The sequence below is a fragment of the Amphiprion ocellaris genome, chromosome 23 (assembly GCF_022539595.1).
Source record: "Amphiprion ocellaris isolate individual 3 ecotype Okinawa chromosome 23, ASM2253959v1, whole genome shotgun sequence".
Classification (NCBI taxonomy): domain Eukaryota; kingdom Metazoa; phylum Chordata; class Actinopteri; family Pomacentridae; genus Amphiprion; species Amphiprion ocellaris.
This window is the reverse complement of record NC_072788.1, coordinates 24,842,079-24,868,118: the sequence shown is the minus strand read 5'-3', so window position 1 is coordinate 24,868,118 and position 26,040 is coordinate 24,842,079. Positions and strand designations below refer to the sequence as shown.

The following is a 26,040-nucleotide window of genomic DNA, read 5'->3' as shown; positions in this document are numbered from 1 at the left end:
ATCCAGCATAGTGAAACATCTACTGATGATGAGCAGAGCAGAGAGGAAAGGTCTGGAAACATGGAGATAAAAAAACATCTACAGGATGAGGAGATAGACACAAAATGACATAAATGAGACAGAAAACGACAAAAACAAGATGCAGAATGACACAAAACTGAAAAATTTTATCACAGAATCCCCAGAATGAAGCACAACTGTTTGAAAGATGCAAAACAAGGAAAACAAGATGCTAAAGAAAAGATGAGAGAAAAAAATGACAACAAAAAACAGACAAAACACAATAAAATAGACACAAAACTAGAATAACTACACATAAAATATATGAAACAAACATAAACAAGAAAAACTAAACAAAATATGTAAAATAGACACAAAATAAGAAACAAAAATCAAGAAAAATGAGACACAAAACCAATATAAATAGACAGTTATAGAAACAAGATAGAAAACACAACAAATTGACTGACTGATTGATTGATTGATTTATTGATTGACTGATTGATTATTGATTGATTGATTATTGATTATCAATCTCCCTGCAGAGTCTCCTCTCCTCCATCTCCCAGCTCTGTCACACCTGCAGCTCCAGGATTGGTTGGCTGGAACAGGAAGTCTCCGCCCACCGAAGTCATGTGACGGCGCTGCTCAGCGAGCTGCAGGACGTCTGTCTCCGTGACAACCAGGCCTTCGTCCCCGTGAGATGCTTTTCATGTTCAGTTTGTTCGGACGAAGTGGAAACCTTTTGTGTCTCTTTGTTGTCTTTTTGTCTCTCTGTTGTCTTTTTGTGTCTCTGTTGTCTTTTTGTGTCTCTTTGTTGTCTTTTTGTGCCTCTTTGTTGTCTTTTTGTTTCTCTTTGTTGTCTTTGTATGTCTTTGTTGTGTCTTTTTGTATCTTTTTGTTGTGTTTTTGTATCTTGTTGTGTTTTGTTGTAATGTTGTGTCTCTTTGTATTACTTTTGTGTGTCTACTTGTGTTTCTGTGTCTCTCTAGTGTCTTTTAGTGTCTTTTAGTGTGTCTTTTTTCTCTTTGATGTCTAATTGTGTCTGTGTTATGTTAATGTTTTTTTATAGATATTTTGTGTATTTCAGTTGTATCCTGTATATTTCTGGTCATTTTGTGTCACGTTGAATTTTTTTTACTGTCACATCCAAAAAAAAGAACACAAACAGAAAAATGCAACTTTATCTTTATTTATTTATGTGTTCTTGTTGCAGGTGACAGAATTTCCTGAAACAATCCCTTTGGCTGACGTGGACAAACCGCCACCTGTCCTCCTCTCTGATTGGCCAAAGGACCTGGAAGACAGAATAAGCCCCGCCCCTCCAGAGATAAACCCCACCCCCTTGTCGCTGCTCTGCAAACCCAAAGCAAAGAAAGTGACGAAAAAGAAGAAGGTTGGAGGGTCGAGGTAGACGGAGGTGACTGAATGTTTCTGATTTGTCCGTCTGGAGGAGGAAACGCTGCAAAGTGAAGAAGGAGAAGAAGAAGAAGTTTCCCTCCAGCTGCTCGGTGACAGATGCCTGAAGTCCAGATGTTGGAGTCGTGACAGCGACTGTGACGGATCAGCAGCTGCAGCTTTAGTTCAAACCTGAAGAACAGGCAAATGAAACGTGTACGAGACCCGCTGGCACACATTAAATACACAACAGGAACACAAACGGAGTCACAGAAAACCTGATTTATTTCACAGACGCACTAAACAACCACAAAGAGACAATAAACAACTGCAAAGACACACAAAACACAGAAAATGACCACAAAGAGACACAAAAACACACAATATCACCACTAAAATACAGAAAATGACTACAAAAGGGAACAAAACTACCACAAGGACACACAAAAAGACACTAAATAACCCAAACAAAATAAAAAAATTACTATAAACAGGCACAAAGTCATACAAAATGAAAACAGAGACACAAAATAACTACAAAGACATACAAATGGGCAACAAAGACAAAACTACCACAAAATGACACAAAAAACTCACAAAATTATCACAATACACAAAATAACCCACAGAGACACAAAGAAGCCACAAAGAGGCACAAGTGTATACAAAGTGACACAAAGAGACACAGAATCACCACAAAAAGACACAAAATGCAACTAAAGACACACAGACTCACAGCTGCTGAAAGTGGAGAAACGCTGCTGAACAAAAGTGAGAAAAGTTTTTGAGCAGAAATATAAAAACATGACAAACATCTTCCTGCTGCATCAGCACGACGACTGTGTGTTAGTGTGTGTGTGTGTGTGTGTGTGTGTGTGTGTGTGTGTGTGTGTGTGTGTGTGTGTGTGTGTGTGTGTGTGTGTGGCCTCAGGCAGGTTGTGTGTCGGCGTTTAAAGTCGTATTAACAGAAACCTAGAAAGACTGTGCTGCTGATTCAGCTGATGTGAGTCGTAGTCGCAGCTGGAATGTAGAGCTGATAGCTGCATGTGGACCGTATCTACTCTGGATCTGACAGATTTATTAAAGCTCCTCTGGAAATGTGAGTAGTTTAGGAGTAGTTTCATGAATTTCTAGTAGCAGAGATACTGTGAGGACTTGTATGTATTTAATTAAAAGTTAAAAAGTCTTTCTGTGTAAATATCTCATAACGTGGACATCTGTGGCTTATAGACAAGTGCAGCATATATATGTACAAACTTTTTTCTTTTGAAATTTAGTGGGTGCGGCTTATATTCAGGTGTGCTCAGTAGTCCGGAAATTACGGGAGTCTAGGTCTGGTTTTGGTCCCAATCTTGTACTGGTTTTGAACTTTTTTAAGACTGATTTCACACTGTTTCTAAAACTGGTTTTAGTTTTGGTTTAAGACTGGTTTCTGGCTGGTTCTGAACATTTTTTTGGACTGGTTTAGGTTTGATTTTGGTCCCAGTTTAAGACTTTTTAAGGACAGGTTTCAGACCGTCTTGGGTGGGTCTTTGTTTTAACCCCAAGAACACCAAAGCTACCATCAAGCATGGTGGTGGTAGTATCATGCTCTGTGGAACTGGAGTTTTCAACAAAGTAAATGGAATAATGAAGAAGGAGAATCACCTCCATGTTCTTCAGGAAAACCTAAAAGCATCAGCAGAAGGTTGATCTTGGACACAGTTGGATGTTTCAACCAGACAATGAGTCCAAACACACATCAGACGTGGTAAAGAAATGGTTCCATCAGACTATAATGAAGGTTCTACACTGGTCTTCCCAAAGTTCTGACTTAGACCCATCAAGAACTTGTGGACTGATGAAGAAACTAAACACTACTTTCAGTCCCAGTATTTCTACTTTTACAGTTTCTCCATAAATACTATTCCCAGTTTTAAAGATTTTTCCCCCCATGTAGTAAATTTCTATCTAAGGATTCTAGTATTTTCCTCCTAGAACACTATTTTCTGTCCCAGTATTTACAGTTTTCAAAGTTTATCCTCAGTAAACTAAGAGCTGAAGAAGCTTCCAGCTTCTTGGAAAGTCTTCGGACATCTTTTAGAGGTTTTAGTTTCATAAGTTCCTGGACAAACGTTTGATAGTTGGTGTTTGTCCTGAGACTGTGCAGATGTTGATCCAGATGTTCTCCTCCGTCGTGTCGCTGCAGCTCCTCTTTGTTTCCGGATTATTCCTTGTCTCCGGGGTTTAGCGTTAATCTGAGACGCTGAATGAGGCCGTCACGCTCAGCCGTCCTCGTGCTAAGCTACGTTAGCGCCGCATTGAAAGCCAGTGACAGCGAGATGTCCGGAGAGGCGACTCAGGACCCCGGTTTTTCTGTCCACGGCAGCGTTTCCTTTCAGGCGGGATTTAGGGCCAACGGAGAGGCGTCACGTGACCTGCAGCCAGTCAGCAGAGAGAAGAGACGGTTTAGCAGACGTCAAGACTTCCTGTGAACTCTGACGTCAGCTCGTTTAGACGCACCGATTAATCCAGCAGAGAAAAACCAGCTTCATGACATGAATTCAAACCAACATCAACAGTTAGTATTTTCCACTAAAGGGTTCTTATGATCCTGAAAGTAAATCAGTGACTTTATGTCTGTTTGTGGGGATTTCTTTGGTGTTTTTGAGACTTTTTCCAGTGATTTGCTTCTTTTTATGGGAGATTTTGGCCCCTTTTATAGGAGTTTTTGCCATTTTTTTGAAGATTTTTAATCTTTTAGTGGTGGTTTTCGTGTTTTCGTGTGGATATGTTGTTTTTCTTTCTTTTTGGGTGATTTTGACTCTTTTTTATCGTGAACCTCTTTGTGGTGGTTTTGGATCTGTTTTTGATGGTTTTGCATCTTTTTGTTGTGATTTCATCTCTCTTTTTGATGGTTTGGCTGTTTGTGATTTTGCATCTCTTTATGGTGATTTTGTCTCTTTTTTTGGAGATTTTCATCTTTTGTGTTTTGATTTAGTGTCTTGTTTGGTTTATTGGTTTTTCGATTTTGAATTTATGGTGGTGACTTTGGGCCTTTATGGTGGTGTTGTATTGTAATAATTTTGGGTTCTTTTCTAATGTTTTTTGTCTCTTTCAGAGGATTTTGGCTCTTTTTTGGTGATTTTGATAATTTTTTGGTAGTTTTGAATCTTCTTCCAGTCGTTGTCACAAGTTTTTGGTGATTTTGAATCTTTTTGCAGTGGTTTTGGGCCTTCATAGTGGTGATTTAGTCTTTATTTGGTGATTTTGGTACTTCATCGTAATGGTTTCATTGGTGATTTTGGGCCTTTATCGTAGTGGTTTTGTCTCATCTTTGGTGATTTTGAGTCTCTTTGTGGTGACTTTGTCATATTGGAATAATTTTGGGTTCTTTGTAATGATTTTTGTCTCCTTTTGAGAGGATTTTGCATCTTTTTGTGGTGTTGTTGGCTCTTTTTTGTTGATTTTTATCTCTATTTTGGTGGTTTTGAGTGTACATCCAGTCGTCGTTGTGTACGTCTAAGAGGGAGGTGTGTTTTTTATCTGTTTGCGTTGATGCTGCATGTCATATTTGTGTCTCTTTCTGGTCTTTTGTGTGTCCTTGTTGTTGTTTTGTTTCACATGTTGTCAGTAAAAGTTCATGAAATAAGTTCGACTCCAGAGTCTCCATCAGATCAACATATTTCAGCTTTAATTTGCTGAATCCGATCAGATGTTTGTGGACTAAAACTCACAAACTTGCGTTTTCTGGCTGCAGCAGCTTCATCTGTCAAGTGTTTTCCTCTTTAAAGTGACACTCGGCAACTTAATCCCGTGTTTCCTTTCAGGCTCTAATCCTGTTTTAGCAGCGAGTCGAGGATTAAACGTCTCAAAGGGTCGAGTGTTTCTCCGCTAACATCGCAGGAACCTTCACAATGAAATAAAAGCAAACATCAGTACAAAAAGAATGAGTGAGGAGTTGTCAGCGTCCTGCTTTCGCTCCCTCATGAATATTCCCAGAAACTTTCCTTCCTCCTCGTCCTCCTGCTGCTGTCCTAGTTGTACCTGCGACAGCACAGGCTGGGTCTAAACACCACGTCGACTGGCTTCTCCCTGCGCTGCCAAGCTGGCGTGGCTACAAAGGATGTGCTGCAGTAATGACACAGATTTAAAGATGGAGGGGGAGGACGAGGAGCCTCGACATCCCGTTAAAGCTGCACACAGACGCACCAGCTGTGTTTAACGTCATGTAAAATTCAGCCGCTGAAGCCGCCGATTGAGGCGACAAATGGCAGAAAAGTGACAAACGGGGAAAAGCGACCTGCAGCAGAGCGGATTTAAATAAAAACCGAGAACCAGGAGGAAGAAACTCGTTTTTCTGGAGCCACGAAACCCCCAAGGCCCCGAATTTAAAGCTTCTGTTTGCATCAGATCGTAATGTAAAGTGCTGAACCTCTGTTTAGACACAACTATGAAGACAGAAGGGAACTAAAGACTCCATCCTCGATAAAAACCAGCAAAGTCTCCAATGACTCCTGGAACTTTCTGGGATGGAATCATTCAGACACACTTTCACTTCTCATTCATTCAGACCTGCTGTTTGATGGTTCTTGGTTGACTCTTAACCATCCTGACCAATCGTCTCTCAGCAGCAGGTGGTAGTTTGTGTTTTCTTCCTGTTGGTGGCAGTAACACAACTGGACCATGAATTTTATTCTGACAAACTGATGATTTTGGATCTGAAGCTGCTTTGAAATGACTCCAAGTGACTTTCTGACTTGAATCATTTCAGACATATTTCCAGTCACCTTGGACGATTCTGGAGTCAATCTGGACAATTTTAGTGTCAGTTTGTTCAGTTTTCAGTTATTCTCGATGTTTTCAGTCACTTTGGAATAGTTTTGAGTGCGTTTGGACAACTTATGAGGCAACTTTGACTGTTTTGGTTTCAATTTGGACAAATTAAAAAAATATATATCAATTTTTTAGTCACTTTGGACAGTTTTTGAGTGTATTTATGAGTCCATGTAGACGTCTCCATCAGTCAGTTTGGACCATTTATGAGTCAATTTTTACAGTTTTGGTCGATTTGGGCAATTTTTAAAACTGAATTTAATCAGAGTTTCAGTTCATTTTTTGAGGTAATTTGGTCAATTTTAGCGCCACTTTGCACAGTTTTTGAATCATTATCAAAATGTTTTCAGTGACTTTAGAGTGGTTTTGTGGAAAATTTGGACTAATTTTGAGTCGACTATCAGTTTTTGAACCAATGTAGCCAAGTTTTAAATAATTTTAAACATATTTTTAGTCACTTTGGACATTTGTTGAGTGAATTTATGTCCAAGTAGACACCTCTTCAGTCACTTTAGGATGTTTTTGAGTCAATTTTGACAATTTTGGGCATCAACTTATTCAATTTTTGAGTTCAAGTCAATGATTTTCTTCTTCAGATGTTTGCTGAGCTCCTCAGACTTTCCCTCTGTAGTGTTTGAGTCTAATGAGTGGATCTAATGGTTCTATTTAAACTGGATCAGAGTCAGCTGCTGTAGTCAACTGGAATCACTCAGAAGAAGTTAAGAGGTCATGAAACTAAGAAAACTAGATTAATGCAACTTTCTACATCAACAAACTGATAATTCAAGTTGCTGTATGTCTATTTTTGATCCACTCCATTCCAGAAAACATTTAATAAATCTATGAAAGAACCAAAATTCATGAATGTTTTTTGAAGGATTCCGTCATAGAAAGTTCTAAGAGTCATTGGAGACTAAAGACTCATGATCTAAATGATCTTTCCAGGTGGATGGAGCCTTTTGTTGAGCTGCTGACAGAAGACATTTCTGAGTTCTCTCTCCTTCTTGGTTGTTGTTCTCCTCCAGAGGTTCAGGACTTTCTGTTCCAGGTTGCGTTTTGTCCGTTCAGACTCCGTCTTTGATATGAAGCCGGTTTCCTTCTTCAAACGCTGCCTCCTGCTGCTGTTTGTTCGACCTGCTTCGTTCAGCCAAGAACTCAGGACCAGGACACACAAATCGACCCTCTGAGATGTTCTGCAGGATAAAGTGTGTCAGCGACGCTACGCTCGCTAACTAATATTCTAATTAGCACGACATCAAACCAGGAAAGAGGTCCAGCGGCTCCCAGCAGACGGCAGCCTGTCCAACAGCCCTACCTTCACTCGCATGTTTCCACCTCCGAGCTGCTGCACAACAAACTTTCCAGGTCGACGCAGATCCCCGAGGAGACATCTGACACGAGCTGCTTATCAGTTTCCTCATCTGAAGACGCCGAACGCACAGATACGAGCTGGAGGAAAGGTTTAGAGACACACAACGTTTTACACTTACACAGCCAGGATTTTATTCTGAGGGTTCACACGGAACCAAAATGTGTTTTTAAACATTTCATGTCTCGTTGCAAAGTCACAGACATCAGTTAGGAGACACACAAAACAGCCACAGAAAGACACAAAATAGCTAAAGTGACACACAAAAGTGACCACAAAGACACAAACAACCACAAAGAGCCACAAAATGTCTAAAAAGAGATGATAAATGAACAGAAACATGCACGGAATGACTGAAAAGATGCACAAAATTATCAAAAATAATCACAAAACAACCACAAGTGGACACAAAATGACCAAAGAGAGCCATAAAATATCTAAAAAAAAAAAACACATGAAATGACAACAGAGAGCTAACAAAGGGAGACAAAATTTAAAGACAAACCCCAACTGAAGGCTGAAATGCCCAGAAACTTCCAAAAAATGTCTAAAAATAGATGCAAAGCTACCATAAAGAGGCATAAAACCAGCACGGAGACACAAAAAGCCCAAAAGCAGACGCAAAACAACCAGAAAAAGAGCCAAAAAATTCACAAAGAGACAGAAAATGACTAAAAGCCGACACAAAACAAATACAAATACCCTCAATAAGTCTAAAAACAGACAAAGTGACAAATAAAAGGCAGAAAGAGGCCACAAGCAGGGACAAAATGTCTAAAAATGACCACAAAGACACACAAAACCAGCTGAAACACACACAAGATTAATAAAAATAGATACAATATAACCCCAAAATGAGAAAACTGAGACAGAAATGTCTAAAAATGACCACAAAGACACAAAGCAATCACAGAAACACACAAAATTACAACAAAAAGACATAAAATGGCCACAAAGACAACAAAAACGGCAAAAAATTCACACAAAATGCCTTTAGATACACCCAAAACAACAAAAATATGCACAAAATTATTTAACATACACAAATGACTAGAAATACACACAAGACAACAAAAATACACACAAACTGAAAAAAATGCAAATGAAATGAATAAAATAAACACAAAATAAGTAAAAATACACACAGAATGACTAAAAACATACTTCAAATTACTGAAAATACACACAAAACTACTAAAAACTACACACAAAATGACCACAGAGAGACACAAAACTTCTAAAAAGACACAAATGGTGTCAAAATGACCATAAAGACCCACAAAATACCAGAAACAGTCATAAAATGGCAAGAAAAGAGCCACAAGAACAACAACAAAAACTGCTTTGTTCTCTGTTGTTTTAGTTTTTTCATCTTTGAGGTCAGATTATTCAGAAATAAACAATAAAAACATGGATTAAATAAACATAAACGATCCTTCAGAGCAGCAGAACTCTGGTTCTAGTGGTTTAACTCTGAGGTTTTTCAGTCTGAGCCTCCAGAGGAACCTTCATCCTCAGGGGACACCAGGGACAAGGAACCTACAAGGAGAAGCTTTCGTCCAATCAGGAGGTGAGGATGTGAGGAGGCGGGGCCAGAGGATGAATGGATCCAGAAGACATAAAAGAGAGAAAAGTGGTTCAGAGTCCAGAGGAAGGAGGAAACAAACGGAGCAGAAAATAAAAACAGAAGAAGAAGAAGAAGGTGTTTTTTTCTTTCATCAGCAGTGAATTTATCTTCAGACTAACAGGTCAGAATCATTTTAATATTAATTTCACTAATAATTATAAACATAACACTTCATCATTTATATAGAATCATTTTTAGTCTGTATAATTATTTTATATATTATTTTATATACTTTAAATGATTTATAATTCTTATTATTTAGATATTATTTAAGTAATTATTTATAATCAATACATTCATTGTTTTTCTCCGGAATTATTTTAGATCTAATTACAAAGAATTTGTAATATTTTTAATCCTTTATTATTATTTACATATTATTTTAAGTGATTAATTATAATTAATAAATATTTTTTATGATTATTTTATATCATGTTATAAATAGTTTGTAATATTCTTAAATTCGCCATCATTATTTAGATATCATTCTAGGTAATTATTGTTAATAACTACATTTCTTTCTTTCTAATTATTTTATATCTTATTATAAAGAGATTATAATTTTTTTTGATTCTTCATTGTTAATTAGATGGCATTTTAAATAATTATTTGTAATTAATAAATTACATATTTTTTCTTTATAATTATTTTAGATATTATTTTAAATAGTTTGTAATATTTTTAAATTCTTTATTTTTATTTAGATATTTTAAGTCATTTATAATTAATATTTTTCTTTATGATTATTTCACATATTTTAAATAATTAATATTTTTAATAATTCATTATTATTATTATTATTATTATTATTATTATTATTATTATTATTATTATTATTATTATTATTATTATTATTATTTAAATATTATTTTAAGCAGTTGTTTGTAATTAATAGATTTTCTTCTTTGGAGTAATTTTATATATTATTATAAATAGTTTATAATATTTTTAATTCTTCATTATTATTTTGATTATTTTAGATAATTGTTATAAAAATTTAAATATTTTTCTTTTTAATTAGATTAGATATTGTTTTACATAGTTGAAATTATTTTTAATTCTTCTTTATTATTTTTATATTATTTTAGGTAATTATAATTAATAATTTTTTTTCTTTAGAATACTTTTATATGTTATTATAATAGTTTATAATATTTTCCATTCAGAATTATTTAGATAATCTTGACAATTCTTTATCATTAATAAATTCTATTCCTTGATATTCATTTTAAGTATTTATTTGAAGGTTATTATTTTTATTATTATTATTATTATTATTAGATAATAATTTACAGCTTATAGATAATTTTTTGCTTATAATTATTTTCTGTACTACTTTGGATTATTATATCCATATATCTATGTCATATTTTTATTTATTCAAATTCCTTTCATATGTAACAATTTAGATTCTTTTGCATTATTAATGTATAATTATTTGATCTATTTTATTTTAAATAATTTATATATATGGATATTATTTATAGTTGCTTGATTTATTCCATTTTTAGTAATTTTTTAAAATATATATATATATATATATATATATATATATATATATATATATATATATATATATATATATATATATATATATGCTGCTAGCAACAATAATGACAGGATGGGAAATTTTAAAAAAATTAAAAATAATAAATTAATAAATAAATAAATAAATAAAAAGTTAAAAATGTGTTTATAGCAGTCAGCAGAAATTGTAGTTTATCAATAAATAAATCAATAAATCTCTGAATGTTTGACTGCAGAAGCGAGACATGAGGATGACTCCAGACGCCGAAGAGGTAAACTGTGTTTTACTGTGTGTGTGTTTTACTGTGCGTGTGTTACTGTGTGTGTGTGTGTGTGTTACTGTGTGTGTGTGTGTGTTACTGTGTGTGTGTGTGTGTTACTGTGTGTGTGTTACTGTGTGTGTGTTACTGTGTGTGTGTTTTACTGTGCGTGTGTTACTGTGTGTGTGTTTTACTGTGTGTGTGTTACTGTGTGTGTGTGTGTGTGTGTTACTGTGTGTTACTGTGTCTGTGTTGCTGTGTGTGTGTTACTGTGTGTGTGTGTGTGTGTTACTGTGTGTGTGTTTTACTGTGTGTGTGTTTTACTGTGTGTGTGTTACTGTGTGTGTGTTTTACTGTGTGTGTGTTTTACTGTGTGTGTGTTACTGTGTGTGTGTGTTACTGTGTGTGTGTTAATGTGTGTGTGTGTGTTACTGTGTGTGTGTTAATGTGTGTGTGTGTGTTTGTTACTGTGTGTGTTACTGTGTGTTACTGTGTGTTACTGTGTCTGTGTTACTGTATGTGTTACTGTGTGTGTGTGTGTTACTGTGTGTGTGTGTGTTTTACTGTGTGTGTGTTTTACTGTGTGTGTGTTACTGTGTGTGTGTGTGTGTGTGTTACTGTGTGTGTGTTAATGTGTGTGTGTGTGTTACTGTGTGTGTGTTAATGTGTGTGTGTGTTTGTTACTGTGTGTTACTGTGTGTGTTACTGTGTGTGTTACTGTGTGTTACTGTGTGTTACTGTGTCTGTGTTACTGTGTGTGTGTTACTGTGTGTGTGTGTGTTACTGTGTGTGTTACTGTGTGTGTGTTTTACTGTGTGTGTGTTTTACTGTGTGTGTGTTTTACTGTGTGTGTTACTGTGTGTGTGTGTTACTGTGTGTGTGTTAATATGTGTGTGTGTTTGTTACTGTGTGTGTTACTGTGTGTTACTGTGTGTTACTGTGTCTGTGTTAATGTGTGTGTGTGTTTGTTACTGTGTGTTACTGTGTGTGTTACTGTGTGTGTTACTGTGTGTTACTGTGTGTTACTGTGTCTGTGTTACTGTGTGTGTGTTACTGTGTGTGTGTGTGTTACTGTGTGTGTTACTGTGTGTGTGTTTTACTGTGTGTGTGTTTTACTGTGTGTGTGTTTTACTGTGTGTGTTACTGTGTGTGTGTGTTACTGTGTGTGTGTTAATATGTGTGTGTGTTTGTTACTGTGTGTGTTACTGTGTGTTACTGTGTGTTACTGTGTCTGTGTTAATGTGTGTGTGTTACTGTGTGTGTGTTACTGTGTGTGTGTTTTACTGTGTGTGTTTTACTGTGTGTGTGTTACTGTGTGTGTGTTTTACTGTGTGTGTTTTACTGTGTGTGTGTTACTGTGTGTGTTGCTGTGTGTGTGTGTTACTATGTGTGTGTGTTACTATGTGTTTTACTGTGTGTGTGTGTGTTACTGTGTGTGTGTGTGTTACTGTGTGTGTGTGTGTGTTACTGTGTGTGGGTGTTACTGTGTGTGTGTTACTGTGTGTGTGTGTTACTGTGTGTTACTGTGTGTGTGTTGCTGTGTGTGTGTTACTATGTGTTTTAGTGTGTGTGTGTTCCAGCTAATGATCAGGTGTGTGTTTGTGTTACTGTGTTTTACTGTGTGTGTGTGTGTGTGTGTGTGTGTGTGTGTGTGTGTGTGTGTGTGTGTGTGTGTGTGTGTGTGTTACTGTGTGTGTTACTGTGTGTGTTTCAGCTGATGATCAGGTGTGTGTGTGTGTGTGTGTGTGTGTGTTAATGTGTGTGTTTGTGTTTCAGTCCATCAGGTGTTCAGTCTGCAGCTGTTTGTGTTTCAAACCAGGAAGTGTCCGACTCAGGTCATGTGATCGATGTGGACACGGCTGGGTGGCACACGGTAACACACACACACATTAACACACATATCAACACAATACACACATTAACACACACAGTAACACACACACGTATGAGGAGACAACATGACACAAAAGCACAAATGCGACAAAAAAGAAGAAAAGACAGACGCAAAACGACCAAAATGAGACAGGAAAAAAACAACACAAAATGACAAAAAATAATGACAAACCAGGCAGAAAATGAGGCTGAAAACAACAAAAAACTGAAACAAAATTTTAAAAAATGGTCAAATTAAGACAAAAAAACAATAAAAACAAGAGAAACTGACACAAACTGACACACAAAACAAATAATGAGACAAAATTTAAAAAATAAAGACAGCACAAAAGATAAAATTAAAAACCAGATAGAAAACAAAAAAATTTACCCAAAATGACCCAAACTTAGACACAAAGCAACAAAAAAAACAAGACAAAATGACAAACTAGACAGAAAACAACCCAAAGAAGAAACACAATGACAAAAATGAGACCAAAAAATGGCTCAAAATGGCAAAAACTAAGACAAACTAGTCGCTAGACCAGGGGTCACCAACTATATTTGTCAGAGGGCCAGAATTTTACCAGACAGTCACCTTGGGGGCCAGACCCTCAAACAAAAATTAAATAAAAATCTAATTTTGGCATAAGATTATTATTTGATGTTTATTGTTTATATTTTTTCCATTTCATTACAAAACTGAAGGCATTTTTAGCCTTTATGAGTCAGGCTCCTATCACCTATACCACAGTCAACCACCAGGAGTGATAGAGATATTTTGCCTCAACTCAATTAAGTCAACTTTATTTATAGAGCACTTGAAAACAAACACAGAGGAAGTGAAAGGAAAAGGCCTCTTAACACAGGTAAAATGGAACTCTCAAAGGCCATGAAAGGAAAAGTTGATGTGGAAAACAGATCCTTTAATAATGACTGGACTGAAAAGTAGGCATTTATCATGCCAACCTTCCGAAATGCGTCACCTGTATGCCTCATTTGCTACGAAACTGTTGCTGTTGCAAAAGAATATAATCTGCACCGTCACCACAACACTAAACATACAAATTTCAAGGATTAATATCCTGAGCAGTCAGAGGCCCGTCAGAGAAAAATGGCCACATTGAAATCTGCCTGCACCCGTGCAAATGGCATTATTACTGGAACTTTAACTGATCAAGAGAGAGTAAGGTGTGCATCTCTGCAGGCTGCCTGGGTGCTTTGCAAACATAACCGGCCTTTCACGGAAAGTGAGGTTTTAAAGGAGAGCATGGTCACCGTTCTGGAGGAACTTGCCCCCGACAAATCCATGGACAGAGTTATTGCATCTGTCAAACAAATGCCTCTCTCTGCTTCAACTGCTGCACGTCGTGTCCACGTCTTGGCAGAGCATGTCCAGCCAGCTGTCATTGACGGGATCAAGGAAGCCAAATACATTTCACTGGCTATTGATGAGTCCACTGACAACACGGATATTTCACAGTTGTGCGTTTTTGTCAGATATTTTGATGGCAAAGATTTCCGAGAGGAGCTGCTGGCATTGCTTCCGCTGGAGGACAACACCACTGCTGACATCATCTTTGGAAAACTGGAGGATTTTTTTAAAAGCCATGGATTGTCCCTGGATAAAATCAACCTGAGAGTGACAGATGGTGCACCTGCCATGATTGGCAAAAACAAGGGTCTGGTGAGCAGAATAAAGACTGTCGCTCCTAAAACTAACGCACTTCACTGTATTATCCATCAAAGCGTGCTGTGTGCAAAGCTAAGCGGGGAGCTCAAAGAGGTGATGGAGAAAACAATGAAAATTATTAACCACATCAGAGGAAATTCAAGCATGCAGCAAATTTGTGCTGGAATCCCAGGCTTCTCATGATGACCTGTTACTCCACAATGACGTGCGCTGGCTCAGTAAGGGCAAAGCACTGCAGCGCTTCGTTGAACTCCGTGCCCAAGTAGTGGATTTTTTTAAACAAAGTAAATCAAAAGCGGCAGCTGACCATCTCCGCATCATGCAAGACAGAGAATACATGTGCAATGTTGCGATTTTAACAGACATTTTCTCCCATTTGAATACACTTAATGTCCAGCTGCAAGGAAAAGAAAAATCAGTGGTGGATTTGGTGGAAAAACTTGATGCCTTTGGGAACAAACTTGATCTGTTCCATGCAGATTTGTTGTCAGAGAGGCTGCTGCACTTCAACACACTGAAGACAGTGGGAGAAAGCAACGTTACAGACAAGATGAAGACATTCATCACACAATTAAAAGACAACTTCTCTGCTAGATTCCATGACTTTTTCATTTCCAGGGATGTCACTGGATTTGTGCGTGACCCATTCACCATCAGCCCAAGTGGAGAATTCTCCACAAACGTGGTGAAAATGATGCCGTTGGACGAGGCGTCCATTCAGAGCGAGCTGGCTGAAATCCAGGCTGCTCTCCATGGTGCTGAAAGCCTGAGCACATTCTGGCTGTCTTGTCCCGAGGACTATGGCACATTGAAGACGCTGGCTATGTATGTGCTCACCATGTTGGGTTCAACCTACACCTGCGAGGCTGCGTTCTCCAAGATCAACTCGATAAAAACACACGAGAGGAACCGACTGTCAAACCAGTCTTTGGAGGACTGTTTGCGCATAAGTCTGACATCGGCCAAGCCTGATGTGAAAAAGTTGGTGTCAGAGGGGAAATGTAACTTCAGCCATTAAGCAGTATGAGGAGCCCATTTCAGCCTTGTGATGTGAAATCGCTGTAGCCCACTTAACGTTTTATTTGATGTGCGAACATTATTTGTGACCTGTTTTGTTCTGGTACCAGGTTAGTATTTATTTACCATGCTATTTTAAGTTATGCCAGTTGGTTTTTCCTCCTTTTTTTGTCCTGAGAAGTCTACTAGTTTGAAGCTTGTTGTTGAGACTTTGAAATAAAAACCAAATGTTAAGTAAGGGCATGAGGAAAAGTTATGTTAAAAAAAAGAACTGTGTGAAACAATAAATGTTAAACAGTGCAGCGAGTCTGTCCTCATTTGGGAATGTAGCCTAAATAGAGTCATAAATGGTGGGGATTACTGATAGTTAAGAGTCTCAGTTATTGTTGTTTTCAGTTGCTTTAATAGTGTGGACCACATGATATTTTCTCTTTGATCCTCACAATTTTGGAATCCAGTCGTGGGCCGGATTGGACGGTTCGGTGGGCCGGATTCGGCCCGTGGGCCGCCAGTTGATGATCACTGCGCTAGACTGTAGAAACGAGACACAAAACGTCAAAAATAAAAGAAGAATTAATGCAGGTTTGTGGTTTTATTTGTTGAACTAAATATGGAGGAACGTTTTTGGTTCTGAAGTCAACAAGCAGAAGATTAAAATCAACGAAAAACGAAAGATTGTTCATTAAAACACGTTTCTGTTAGTGTGCGTGTGTGTGTGTGTGTGTGTGTGTGTGTGTGTGTGTGTGTGTGTGTGTGTGTGTGTGTGTGTGTGTGTGTGTGTGTGTGTGCAGAAATCAACCAGCTGCTGCAGTGACATGAAGTCAGGTGTCACTGTCATCACGTCAGAGAGAACATCTGGACACACACACACATTAACACACACATTAACACACACACATTAACACACACACATTAATACACACACACATTAACACACGCACATTAACAGACACACAGTGGTTCTGTTGTGTTTTTCTGAGGTGTTAAACACACACCTGTTGCTCTGGGACACAAAACAGCCAGAGAAAGAAAAAACAACAATGAGACACAAACAGACACAAACCTTCTAGTAGGAGACACAATGCCACAAAAAGACACAAAACAACAACGAAAAGACACAAAACGACCACAAAGAGACACAAAACAACCAAAAAGAGACACAAAACAACCACAACAAGACACAAAACAACCACAAAGAGACAAAAACAACCACAAAGAGACAAAAACAACCACAAAGAGACATTAAACAAGGCAGACCAGTTGTCTCTAGTGTCTCTCGTCTTCGTTCTTTCCTCCAGCCCTGGAGCGGCTCCACCCCCAGCCTCCGTCCGGCTGCGGCCCCGTGGAGGTGGCCCTCCCTGGGCTGGTGTTCGACCTGAGCTCCCTGGTTCTGTACGGCGCTCAGGCGGTTCCGGTCCGGCTGAAGATCCTGCTGGACCGTCTGTACAGCGTCCTGACACCTGAGCAGGTAACCCTCACCTGATTGGACGGTGGCACGGTGACACGCCTCCTCTGAAGTGTGACTGACAGGTGTGTGTTTTCCAGGTGGGACACATCCTGCACACTCTGGGCTGGAGTCTGGGGGATTATGTTCGGGGCTACATGCTGCAGGTACGAGTACTAGACGTATATCTGGTTCTGGTTGAATTCTGCTCCAACAACCATCAGAGCTTCTTCTAGTTATCTCTTGTAGTTTAACAACTGCTTCTTTGGTGCATTAATATCCATATTGTTGACACTTTGGTGCTTTACTGTCTAAATTTTGGATATTTTTAGACCTTTAAAGTCCAGTTTTTGACAATTCTGCTCATCAATATCCAGATTTTTGAAGCCGTCACTCTTTTGTGAATCGACATCCAGATTCTTTCCACTTTTTGTGGTACTATCCAGGTTTTTGACACTTCTATAAGGTAATATTCACATTATTAACACTTTTGTGGACACATTGCTCCATTAATATCCAGGATCTTGACTCTTCTGGACGTACAGTCCAGTGTTTAAAGACACAAAACATCCACAAAGAGACACAACACAACTTTAGTGTACTAATGACCAGGTTTTTCAGTTTTTATTTGCTGTATAATCCAGTTTATTGACCCATTTTTGTTGATATCCAGATTTTTGACAACTTTATGAATTAATATCCAGGTTTATGACTCTTTATGCGTTAATATCTGAATTACTGACACTCTTGTACCTTAGATATTGAGGTTATTGACATTTCTGTGAACTGATGTCCAGAGTTTTGACATTTCTGTGTGTTATTGTCCACAATTTTGACAGTCATGTCCATGTTTTTGACAGTTTTGTGCATTAATATTTAGATTCCTTACACTTTTGTGTATTAATATCAAGGTTTTTGAGCTTTTTTTAGTTGTATAATCCAGTTTATTGACACTTTTGTGCATTAATATTTAGACTTCTGACACTTTAGAGTATTAATTATCCACATTTTTTTGTTGTTGTATAATCCAGTTTATTGACACTTTTGAGTGTTGATATCCAGATTTTTTAAAACTTTGATGTGTTCATATTTAGGCTTTCCACCCTTTTCTGTGTTAGTATCCAGTTTAGTGACACTTTTCTGTGTTAATATCCACAATTTCAACACAATCCAGAAAAAAACAGCTATTTTTGAGCCTCAGAAGAAATTACAAATATGGTGAAATGTAGCTCTGAGGACCAAATTTTTAAAAATCTGAACTAAAAAAGTAATTGGATTTGAGTATTTGGGATTTTTGCAATGAATAGAAGTTTTTACAACAAAATCCCAGATATGAACAAGAACTATGTAAATATGTCCACACATTTGATTTGGATTGTTTGACAGCTTCGTAAATGATGGATATAAACCGGCTTTTTCTGAGAAGTTCAGTCAGAAAACAGGCTTAAGGTCTTTGTTTCCCTCCAGTTTCCCGGTGGGAAGGTGTTGAACCGCTGGCTGATGGTGACTCCAGAAGAAGAGATGCTCGTCCTGAAACAGTTCCTTCGCTTCGGCGAGACTCGACCAATCGTGGAGCTGATGACGCTTCAGTGCCTGGAAGCTGCCAGTCATCTCCCTGATCCAGACCTAAAGCCCACCCCCAAGAGCTGCCAGTCAAACAGGGGAACGCTGACCGTGTTGAGAAACCCAAGAGGAGACTCTCAGTTGGTGGCTGGACTCTGTGGTTTCGAGAGGAATAGTCCATCAGACCACAGCGACACTGTCCACCATTTTGAAAACTTCCCAGGTGGACTTTCCTTGCTTCTGCCGTTCCACTTTGGAAGCTCCGCCTTCCACTGTTTGGTCCCTCCCACCAAGGTGATTGAAATAAATGGCTTGCTCTCCAATAGCAAACTTCATGATCTTCTTTCTCTTACAAAAACAAAACTTTGTCAATACTTTTTCTTAGGTTTGATGCAAAACATAACTAGCATAAAATTTTCAGTCTGTTTTAAGGCGCCCCAAACTGACAGCAAGAACTGTAGAACCTTTTTAGGACCATTTTCAGGCCAGAAAAAAAAGTAGATCTAGAAAACTGCTGCATGGGTCTTGACACTAAATGGTTAATCTTTCAGAAGACAAAACTTTTTCTTTCCTCTCAATATCCTCAATGATCAACACCTTAAAGTTCACCATGTAGTCCAACATAACGAACCTCCGTTGTTCTGTTACATAGAACTGAAGGAACTACTGTTTGTTTCGGAATCAGCGTCACAATTGAGGTTGTCAGATCCAACATGACAATGGAGGCAGAAAAGCTGACAGGATGCAAATTTAAAGCAATTTTTTAAACTAGTAGTCGGCAGCGTTATCAGTCAGTAATTGATTCCTCCTTTTAGAACTCTGGATGTGGACTGAGTTGTTTTTTAATCGCAAACATGTCATATTTGTGTTGATTTGCTTCTCAACAATTAAAACTCTGCTCTAGTGTACTTTGTCTTGTAAACGTGAGCCATTAACAACCACAAAAGTCTCTGTCATGGTGCCTCTTTAGTCACTAAACTCCCACAATGCTCTCTGCTTGCCAACATGAACTGCACCTAGTCCAAGTGATGCCCCCTTTTGTCTCAATAGTATTAAACAATAGGAGGCTCCACCGGGTGGAACAACCAGGTACTACAGCTGATCTGCAGTACTTGAATTGTTTATTATCTGGGAAAATGAAACACAAGGGTCAATCAAGGCACTGGTTAACCAATCAGAATTGACACAAACCGAAATCTAATCTTTTGTTTGCTTTTGCTGTCATGCGGGAACCTTAAAGGGAGAGCACAATTAGTGGCAGGATGCTAGGAATGCTAGTTTTTTAAAAAAAATGCCAACATGAATCACTTCTTCAGGTCAGAAACAGCAAATAAATTGCAGTCTTCCATCTTATCAGGTTCCACCTGGTGGAACAACAAGGTACTACAGCTAATCTACCATACACTTTCTGACATGCATAAGCTTTGTCTTCTGTCATTTTTTTATTGAAGGGGCCGATTAGGAAGCTGTTCCTGTAAACAGCACCGTCTCATTCTTGCAGTGAAAAGCCACCTGTTGGTTCCTTGTCTTACTGTGAACCTCTTTCCTCTTTCATCAGGAGTTTGTTCCTCCCAGTAAACTAACACAGTGCCTCCGAAAACCAGGCGGGACCAAACTGGCCAACAGAATCAAACAAGGAGGAGGAAGAAGAGAGGAAGGCAGTGGTCCGACTTTGCAGCAGGTTAAAGATGAACCGGCATTAAACATCAAGATAGACCCAGACAAGCTGAACCCACCTCGGTCACTCTGGCAGCAGAACCCCTCAACCCACAACGATCAGGAGCTTCTCAGAGAGGAAACCAAACAGGAGAACACCACCTCTGCCTCATTCTATCCACCCATCTCCTCCTCTTCCTCCTCTCCTCTGAAGATTTCCCAGAAGATGCGAGGTCCTCCTCCTTCTTCTCTGCAGCCTCTCCCGTCCTTCTCCTCGTCCTTCCTTTGTCCTCTTCCCACCTCCACCTTTTCTTCATCCCTGCATCCTCTTCCTTCCTCGTCTTCCTCCCTCCTTCCTCTCCCGTCCTCCCTCTGCTCCCTCCCTTCTCCATCCCCTGCAGGAGGTCGGAAAGGGAGGGTCTGCTGTGGCGTTTGTGGAAAAAGCTTCTACGACAAAGGTAGGGCTGCTGGGCTCTCTGTGCCTTCGACACATTAAATAACTAGGATGAATTCCTCTTAAGGTGGTCCTGAAGTTCCTCAGGATTCTGTTTGAGATCCTCTGATGATCTTGGTTTTTGAGATCCTGCAGGTTCCTGTTCAAGGTCATCAACTGGTTTTATATCTTTGGTTCCACAGGGTTCAAGTCAAGGTCTACTTAGCACCCCCACTTCATCGTGTCTTAAGTGTGTACTAGTATTACTTTTTCAGAAGATCTATATCAGTGATAAAATATGCAGAGTTGTTGTGCACATTCCACTAATCTATCAACTTGAGGATCCACAGGTCCCAATTCAAGGTCCTTAACTAATCTATGTTTTGATGTTCCACAGGGTTGAAATCATGGTCCACTACTGATCCTACATGTTAGGGTCTCAGAGCGTTCCCTACTTAATTCTTCCTTAGCTACCTGTACTTTTAGGTACACCTAGACAATCCAAGCAACAGTCTACTACCATTACCATTTCTGAAGCCTTGATTTGTAAAAATGGTTGCAGAGTTGTTGTCCTGCCACTTTTAAATATACCTAGTGTATAGCCTACAAATCCAGATGTCCTGAAGTTCCACAGGGACCAATTTGAGATCTGCCAATCTTATATCTTGGGGTTCCACAGGGTTCAAATCAAGGTCCTCTGATCTTTTAAGTTAGGATCCAACAGAGTTACTCACTTTATCCTTCCTGAACTATAGCATTGTTCCTACCAATACAAGAGCCCACCAAGGTTACCTTTCATTAAACCTGAGGGGGGAATAAGAGGGGCTGAAGTGTTGTCGTCCGGACACTTTTCAATATATTCAGTGCATATTCTACTAATCTAGTGTACTGGAGTTCCACATGGTCTCCTGCAATGTCCTCTCTTTTGGTCTCACGCTTATCATATATGTTGGGGTTCCACAGGGTTCAAATCAAGGTCCTCCACTGATGATATATCCTCTGGTTTCACCATCTCCCTCTACTTTATCCTTTCTGTAGGTCCCTCATTCAAATTAAGGTCCCCTTATGGTCTTATTACACTGGGTTCCACATGTTTCTCAAAAGTTAGCCTTCCTTAACTCACTGGACTTTTAGGTACACCTGGACAATCTGATTCCAATGAAGCAGTTGTAATAAATGTTGCTAGTTGTGTTGTAAAGTGTTGTTGTCCTGCCAGTTTTTTAACATACCTTGCGCACATTACACTAATTTGGTGACTTAGAGTTCAGCAGTCATCAATTTGAGGCCCTCTACCGATCTTATATCTTGAGGTTCCACAGGGTTCAAATCAAGGTCCTCTTCTGGTTTTTTTATTTTGTGGTTCCATGTGGTGCAAATTGAGGTCCTCAACTGATCTTTTATCTTGGAGTTCCACAGGGCTCAGTTAACAGTCTTCTACTCATCTTGTGTCCTTGGTCTCAACAGAGTTCCCCAACTTTATCTTTGCTTAACTATTTGAATCTGTAGGTACACTGGATCAATTTGGTTCCTCCCAATACAACTGCCTCCTAACATGACCTTTTAGAAAGCCAGCATGGGGAATAAAGGTGGCAGAGTCTTTGTTTTTCATACATTCATCAGTTATTCCACTGACCTAGTGTCTTGGGGTTCCACAGGGTTTGATTCAAGGCCCCCTTTACTTGTATATAATCCTAATCTTTTTTTTTTCTTTTTGGGTAGTTCACTTTAACACCAGCACTACTTTCCTTCTGTTTGTGCAGGAACGCTGAAGATCCACTACAATGCTGTCCACCTGAAGATCAAACACCGCTGTACGGTGGCGGGCTGCACCATGGTGTTCAGCTCACTGCGCAGCCGAAACCGGCACAGCGCCAACCCAAACCCACGACTGCACACCGGCACCAGCAGGGACGCAAACCCCCACCGAAACTCCCACTGTGACCACACGAGCATCCACAGTGAAACGCATGAGGCTAAACAGGCTAACAGAAGCATAAATGGCGCGCAAACAGGTATGTGCAGGGAGTCCACGCTTTGGCAGCAGGGTGATGACACTTATAAACTGAAGGTACACACTATGGAGAACGGGTTAAATGGCTGGCAGAACAACACACCCCCCCAGGCCGACTCCCCTCATTCCTCTCCTCACCCTCGAAGCCAACATGCTGACCACAGCTTCACCCTGATGAACCCCCAGGCCTCGCCGCCTCCTCTCCTCTCCACCCACAGTGCTCCCTCCCTGGGCTCGCCTCCCTCCCTCGTCCCCCCGGTAGCTCCGGACAAACCCGAACACCGTCGACACCTCGTTGGATCACCCATCCATCCTTGTGGCCCCGCCCACTGTGAAGGCCAATCCGTGTCACATGATGTCGCAGAAGGAAAGCGAGGAGAGGCTCGCACCAATCAGCAGTGGCGGTGGGAGTCACCTGACCCCACGCCGAAGAAGAAGCCCAGGAAGTCGAGTATGCCGGTGAAAATAGAAAGAGAGGCAAAGGAGAGCAGGAAAGACGAAGACGAGGAAGGATGAAGAGCTGAAGTTGCTAAAACTGAATCAGTCCAGAAAAACTAAATCAGCGTTACGTGATTTTACTTGTTCTGCATGATTACAGATTCTGAATTGATGCTCAGATATTTCCCTCAACTGACGGCCAAGAAATTGACTTTGTGCTAAATTTAGACGTAGAAGAAGCTGTTTTGAAGCTCTGCTGTTCAGCAAAGTTTAATAAAAATGGCAGAAAATGATCAATATTAAATCTGGAGATAAATGTTTTGTTGGTGAGGAGAACCGATGAAGCCAAAAGCAGGTGAAGAGTTGATCTTTGTTGTGTTTTTGCACCAGGAACATGAATATATGAAGTGAATTCCCAGATAATAACAGTTGCCTCGATTGATGAGTTTGTTTGTGTTATTGTGCATCGTCGGTGTTTTAACACGTCTGGTATTTCTTGAAAGAAGATTTAACGTCCACATGGTGCAGTCGGTTGGAATAAAAGATGTTTTTTTTATTAATTTCTGAACACCAGAAACTCTTAAAAACTTGTAAATTCACACATTTGTAGCTGATAAGCTGCTCATAATTCTGAGAGCTGAGTTTGTGTGATGCAAGTGTCAAAATGTAGGGTCAGCATTTAGCCACCAGAGGGCGGTGCTGCACAGTGACGTTTTGTTGACGGCACATTTAAATCAGCAGCTGTTGCACTGACATTCTTTCTGGTTAAAAATCTAAGGCTTGGATTCATGTAACGAGTTTAAATATTGATTTAAGATCCTGTAGTGTTATTTATGTTGTGAATTTACCTGATATTCAGGATTAAAACGCTCCAGAAATGATATAAATTACTACTTTCCTTGACTCTAGCCAGTATTATTAAATCCACTTAAACATTTTTAATGTTCAATATTAAGTTTCTTCATTGAGACGAGGACGACTGAACTGTAGAACCTCGACTGGTTTTATTAGAACTTTTCAACTAAATTGTGTTTTTCATTACCATTCCACATTCAGCAGGTTCTGCATAGAACCCCTCTCTGGCTGTTTTCTGTTTAGTGTGGCCTACAAGATAACCGATAAAATATACCTAGACCTCCAACATGATGAAGATATCTTCAGCGCAGAGGACATGACAAACTTCCTCAGAAATCTTAAAAGACTTGAAAACCAAACAAGGACCTGAAACTGTAGCTCCACCTCCAAACCCACCCACAGTCCTCTGTGTTGTATACATGCTTGACATTTCAGTCCTAGTTGTATCTACATTTGCTCATGCTGGTATTTTGACCCTACTTTGATGTTTAGTCCAAACTGTGAGTGTGTTTGGTTGTCTGGACTGTTACCTGTCCAGGTGAACCTTCCCCTTCAGTCAGCTGGGACAGACTCTCCCGATATACAGAGGATAAAGTCAGGGGATGGATGGTTGGTTCAGTGGAAGCTGCAGAGACATTTGGTCAAAATTTGTATAAAGTTCCTCTCTTGACATTTATTAAAGCTCCACAACATAAGAAACAGAGACAGGAAACAGAGCCTCCACCTGGGCTGTTTGATGATGTGTTGCTAATATTTTGTGTTCCTGAATTTTAGTCTAATGAGAGAACACAACTGAAAACCTGAAGGTCAACAGCTGATGGAAAATCAGGGAAGCTTTGGGAGTGTTTTAAATGAGGTCTGGAGATGAATGTCCAACCAAAGTTCAGTCTGTTTTCCCATAGCATTCAATTCATTTTGAAATTGCAAAAAAAATATTAACATAAATTCAATAATTACACAAAAACTCCAGGTTTCAAAATTTAACAACCACGACAATCCCAATTTTCGGCTTCCAGGGGTTAAATGAAAACAATCAATAACAGTATTAACACTTAAAATGCACAGAACCATACAGATAAACTAACATGATGTCAAGTTGAGTCAATCTGACATTAGACTGCCTTATTTCACTGTTTTCCAACTAATTTTTGGAAACATATCTCAGTGAACTGGCAGAAGATCTGTTTTCAAAAAAGAATTAGTATATTTTCAGATTAAAATATTTTACAAATGGACCACCAGCTGATTGTAATGTAGGAGAGTTCACTTTTTCAGTCAACCGTCAGTTACAGCAGAGATTTTTCCACAAAATGAGTAATTTTAAGAGTGGCAAACAAGTTAAAAACACTCAAACTCCAGCTACGCAGGCAGCAGGGAAGCCAGCTTCATTTACAGCTAGCAACCCTCAGTTACACCTGGGAAAAACACAACCTCTGTGCCCTTCACTGTGGATCAGCTAACTGCAGAGGACTTTGCTTCGGTAGGATGTTTCATTTCTGATAGAAGAACCTGTAAAGCTGCTGCACTGGACTCTCTACAGACAACAGTGAACTCTTTTCAGAAGCGCCTTAGCTCTGTAGCGTCTGTAGCTAGAGACAACTTGGAGCGTCTAGCTGCAGCAGAGTCTACCAGGAGAACCCTGCAAACCCAAAACCAGTCTCTTTTAGACTGACTCGGCGACCTTGAGAACCGCTCACAGACATCCAACCTCGGTATCCTGAATATCCCTGAAGGCAGTGAGGATGGTAAAGACTCCGTGAAGTTCATGTCCAAAGTGCTGATGCAGATAATAGGCCCTGATGTCTTCCTCGCACTGCCTGAATTGGAGAGAGTCCACCAGTCCCCGACTCTGAGACCTGGCCAGAGGAAATCCACTCACACTTTCCTGGCATGTTTCTCCAGGTTTCAGCAGAAGGAGGCTACGCTACGCTACGCTGGGCCAGGAACCACCAGCTGAAGAACCAAGGTACCACTGTTAGGATTTACCAGGATCTCAGCACAGCACTCGCTAACAAACGGGCAGCATTTGATGTCTTAAAGCAGGCTCTGGACCAGAGGAACG

General features: G+C 39.4%; 1 protein-coding gene across 2 annotated transcripts; it reads left to right on the top strand.

Annotated features, from left to right (window-relative positions):
- The first annotated feature begins 30 nt into the window (after nucleotides 1–30).
- Nucleotides 31–24,183, top strand: LOC111585990 (zinc finger protein basonuclin-2-like). 2 transcript variants are annotated; one of them, XM_055007453.1, is made up of 10 exons: nucleotides 33–698; nucleotides 1,217–7,673; nucleotides 9,070–9,330; nucleotides 10,973–11,008; nucleotides 12,773–12,869; nucleotides 16,877–17,046; nucleotides 17,124–17,189; nucleotides 18,490–18,879; nucleotides 20,144–20,699; nucleotides 22,435–24,183. In XM_055007453.1, the coding sequence occupies exons 4-10, from the start codon at nucleotides 10,982–10,984 to the stop codon at nucleotides 23,199–23,201; spliced, it is 2,073 nt and encodes a 690-aa protein (XP_054863428.1). In that variant the 5' UTR covers nucleotides 33–698; nucleotides 1,217–7,673; nucleotides 9,070–9,330; nucleotides 10,973–10,981; the 3' UTR covers nucleotides 23,202–24,183. The 2 variants fall into 2 exon arrangements, with proteins under 2 accessions (XP_054863427.1, XP_054863428.1); XM_055007452.1 differs by having other exon boundaries at nucleotides 31–698; nucleotides 1,217–9,330.
- The last annotated feature ends 1,857 nt before the right edge of the window (nucleotides 24,184–26,040 follow it).

Coding starts and splice junctions, on each gene's coding strand:
- LOC111585990 (XM_055007452.1), top strand. CDS start 10,982: ATGAGGATGACTCCAGACGCCGAAGAG. Junction 17,190..18,489: donor TTCGGGGCTACATGCTGCAG/GTACGAGTACTA, acceptor GTTTCCCTCCAG/TTTCCCGGTGGGAAGGTGTT. Junction 20,700..22,434: donor AAAAAGCTTCTACGACAAAG/GTAGGGCTGCTG, acceptor CTGTTTGTGCAG/GAACGCTGAAGATCCACTAC.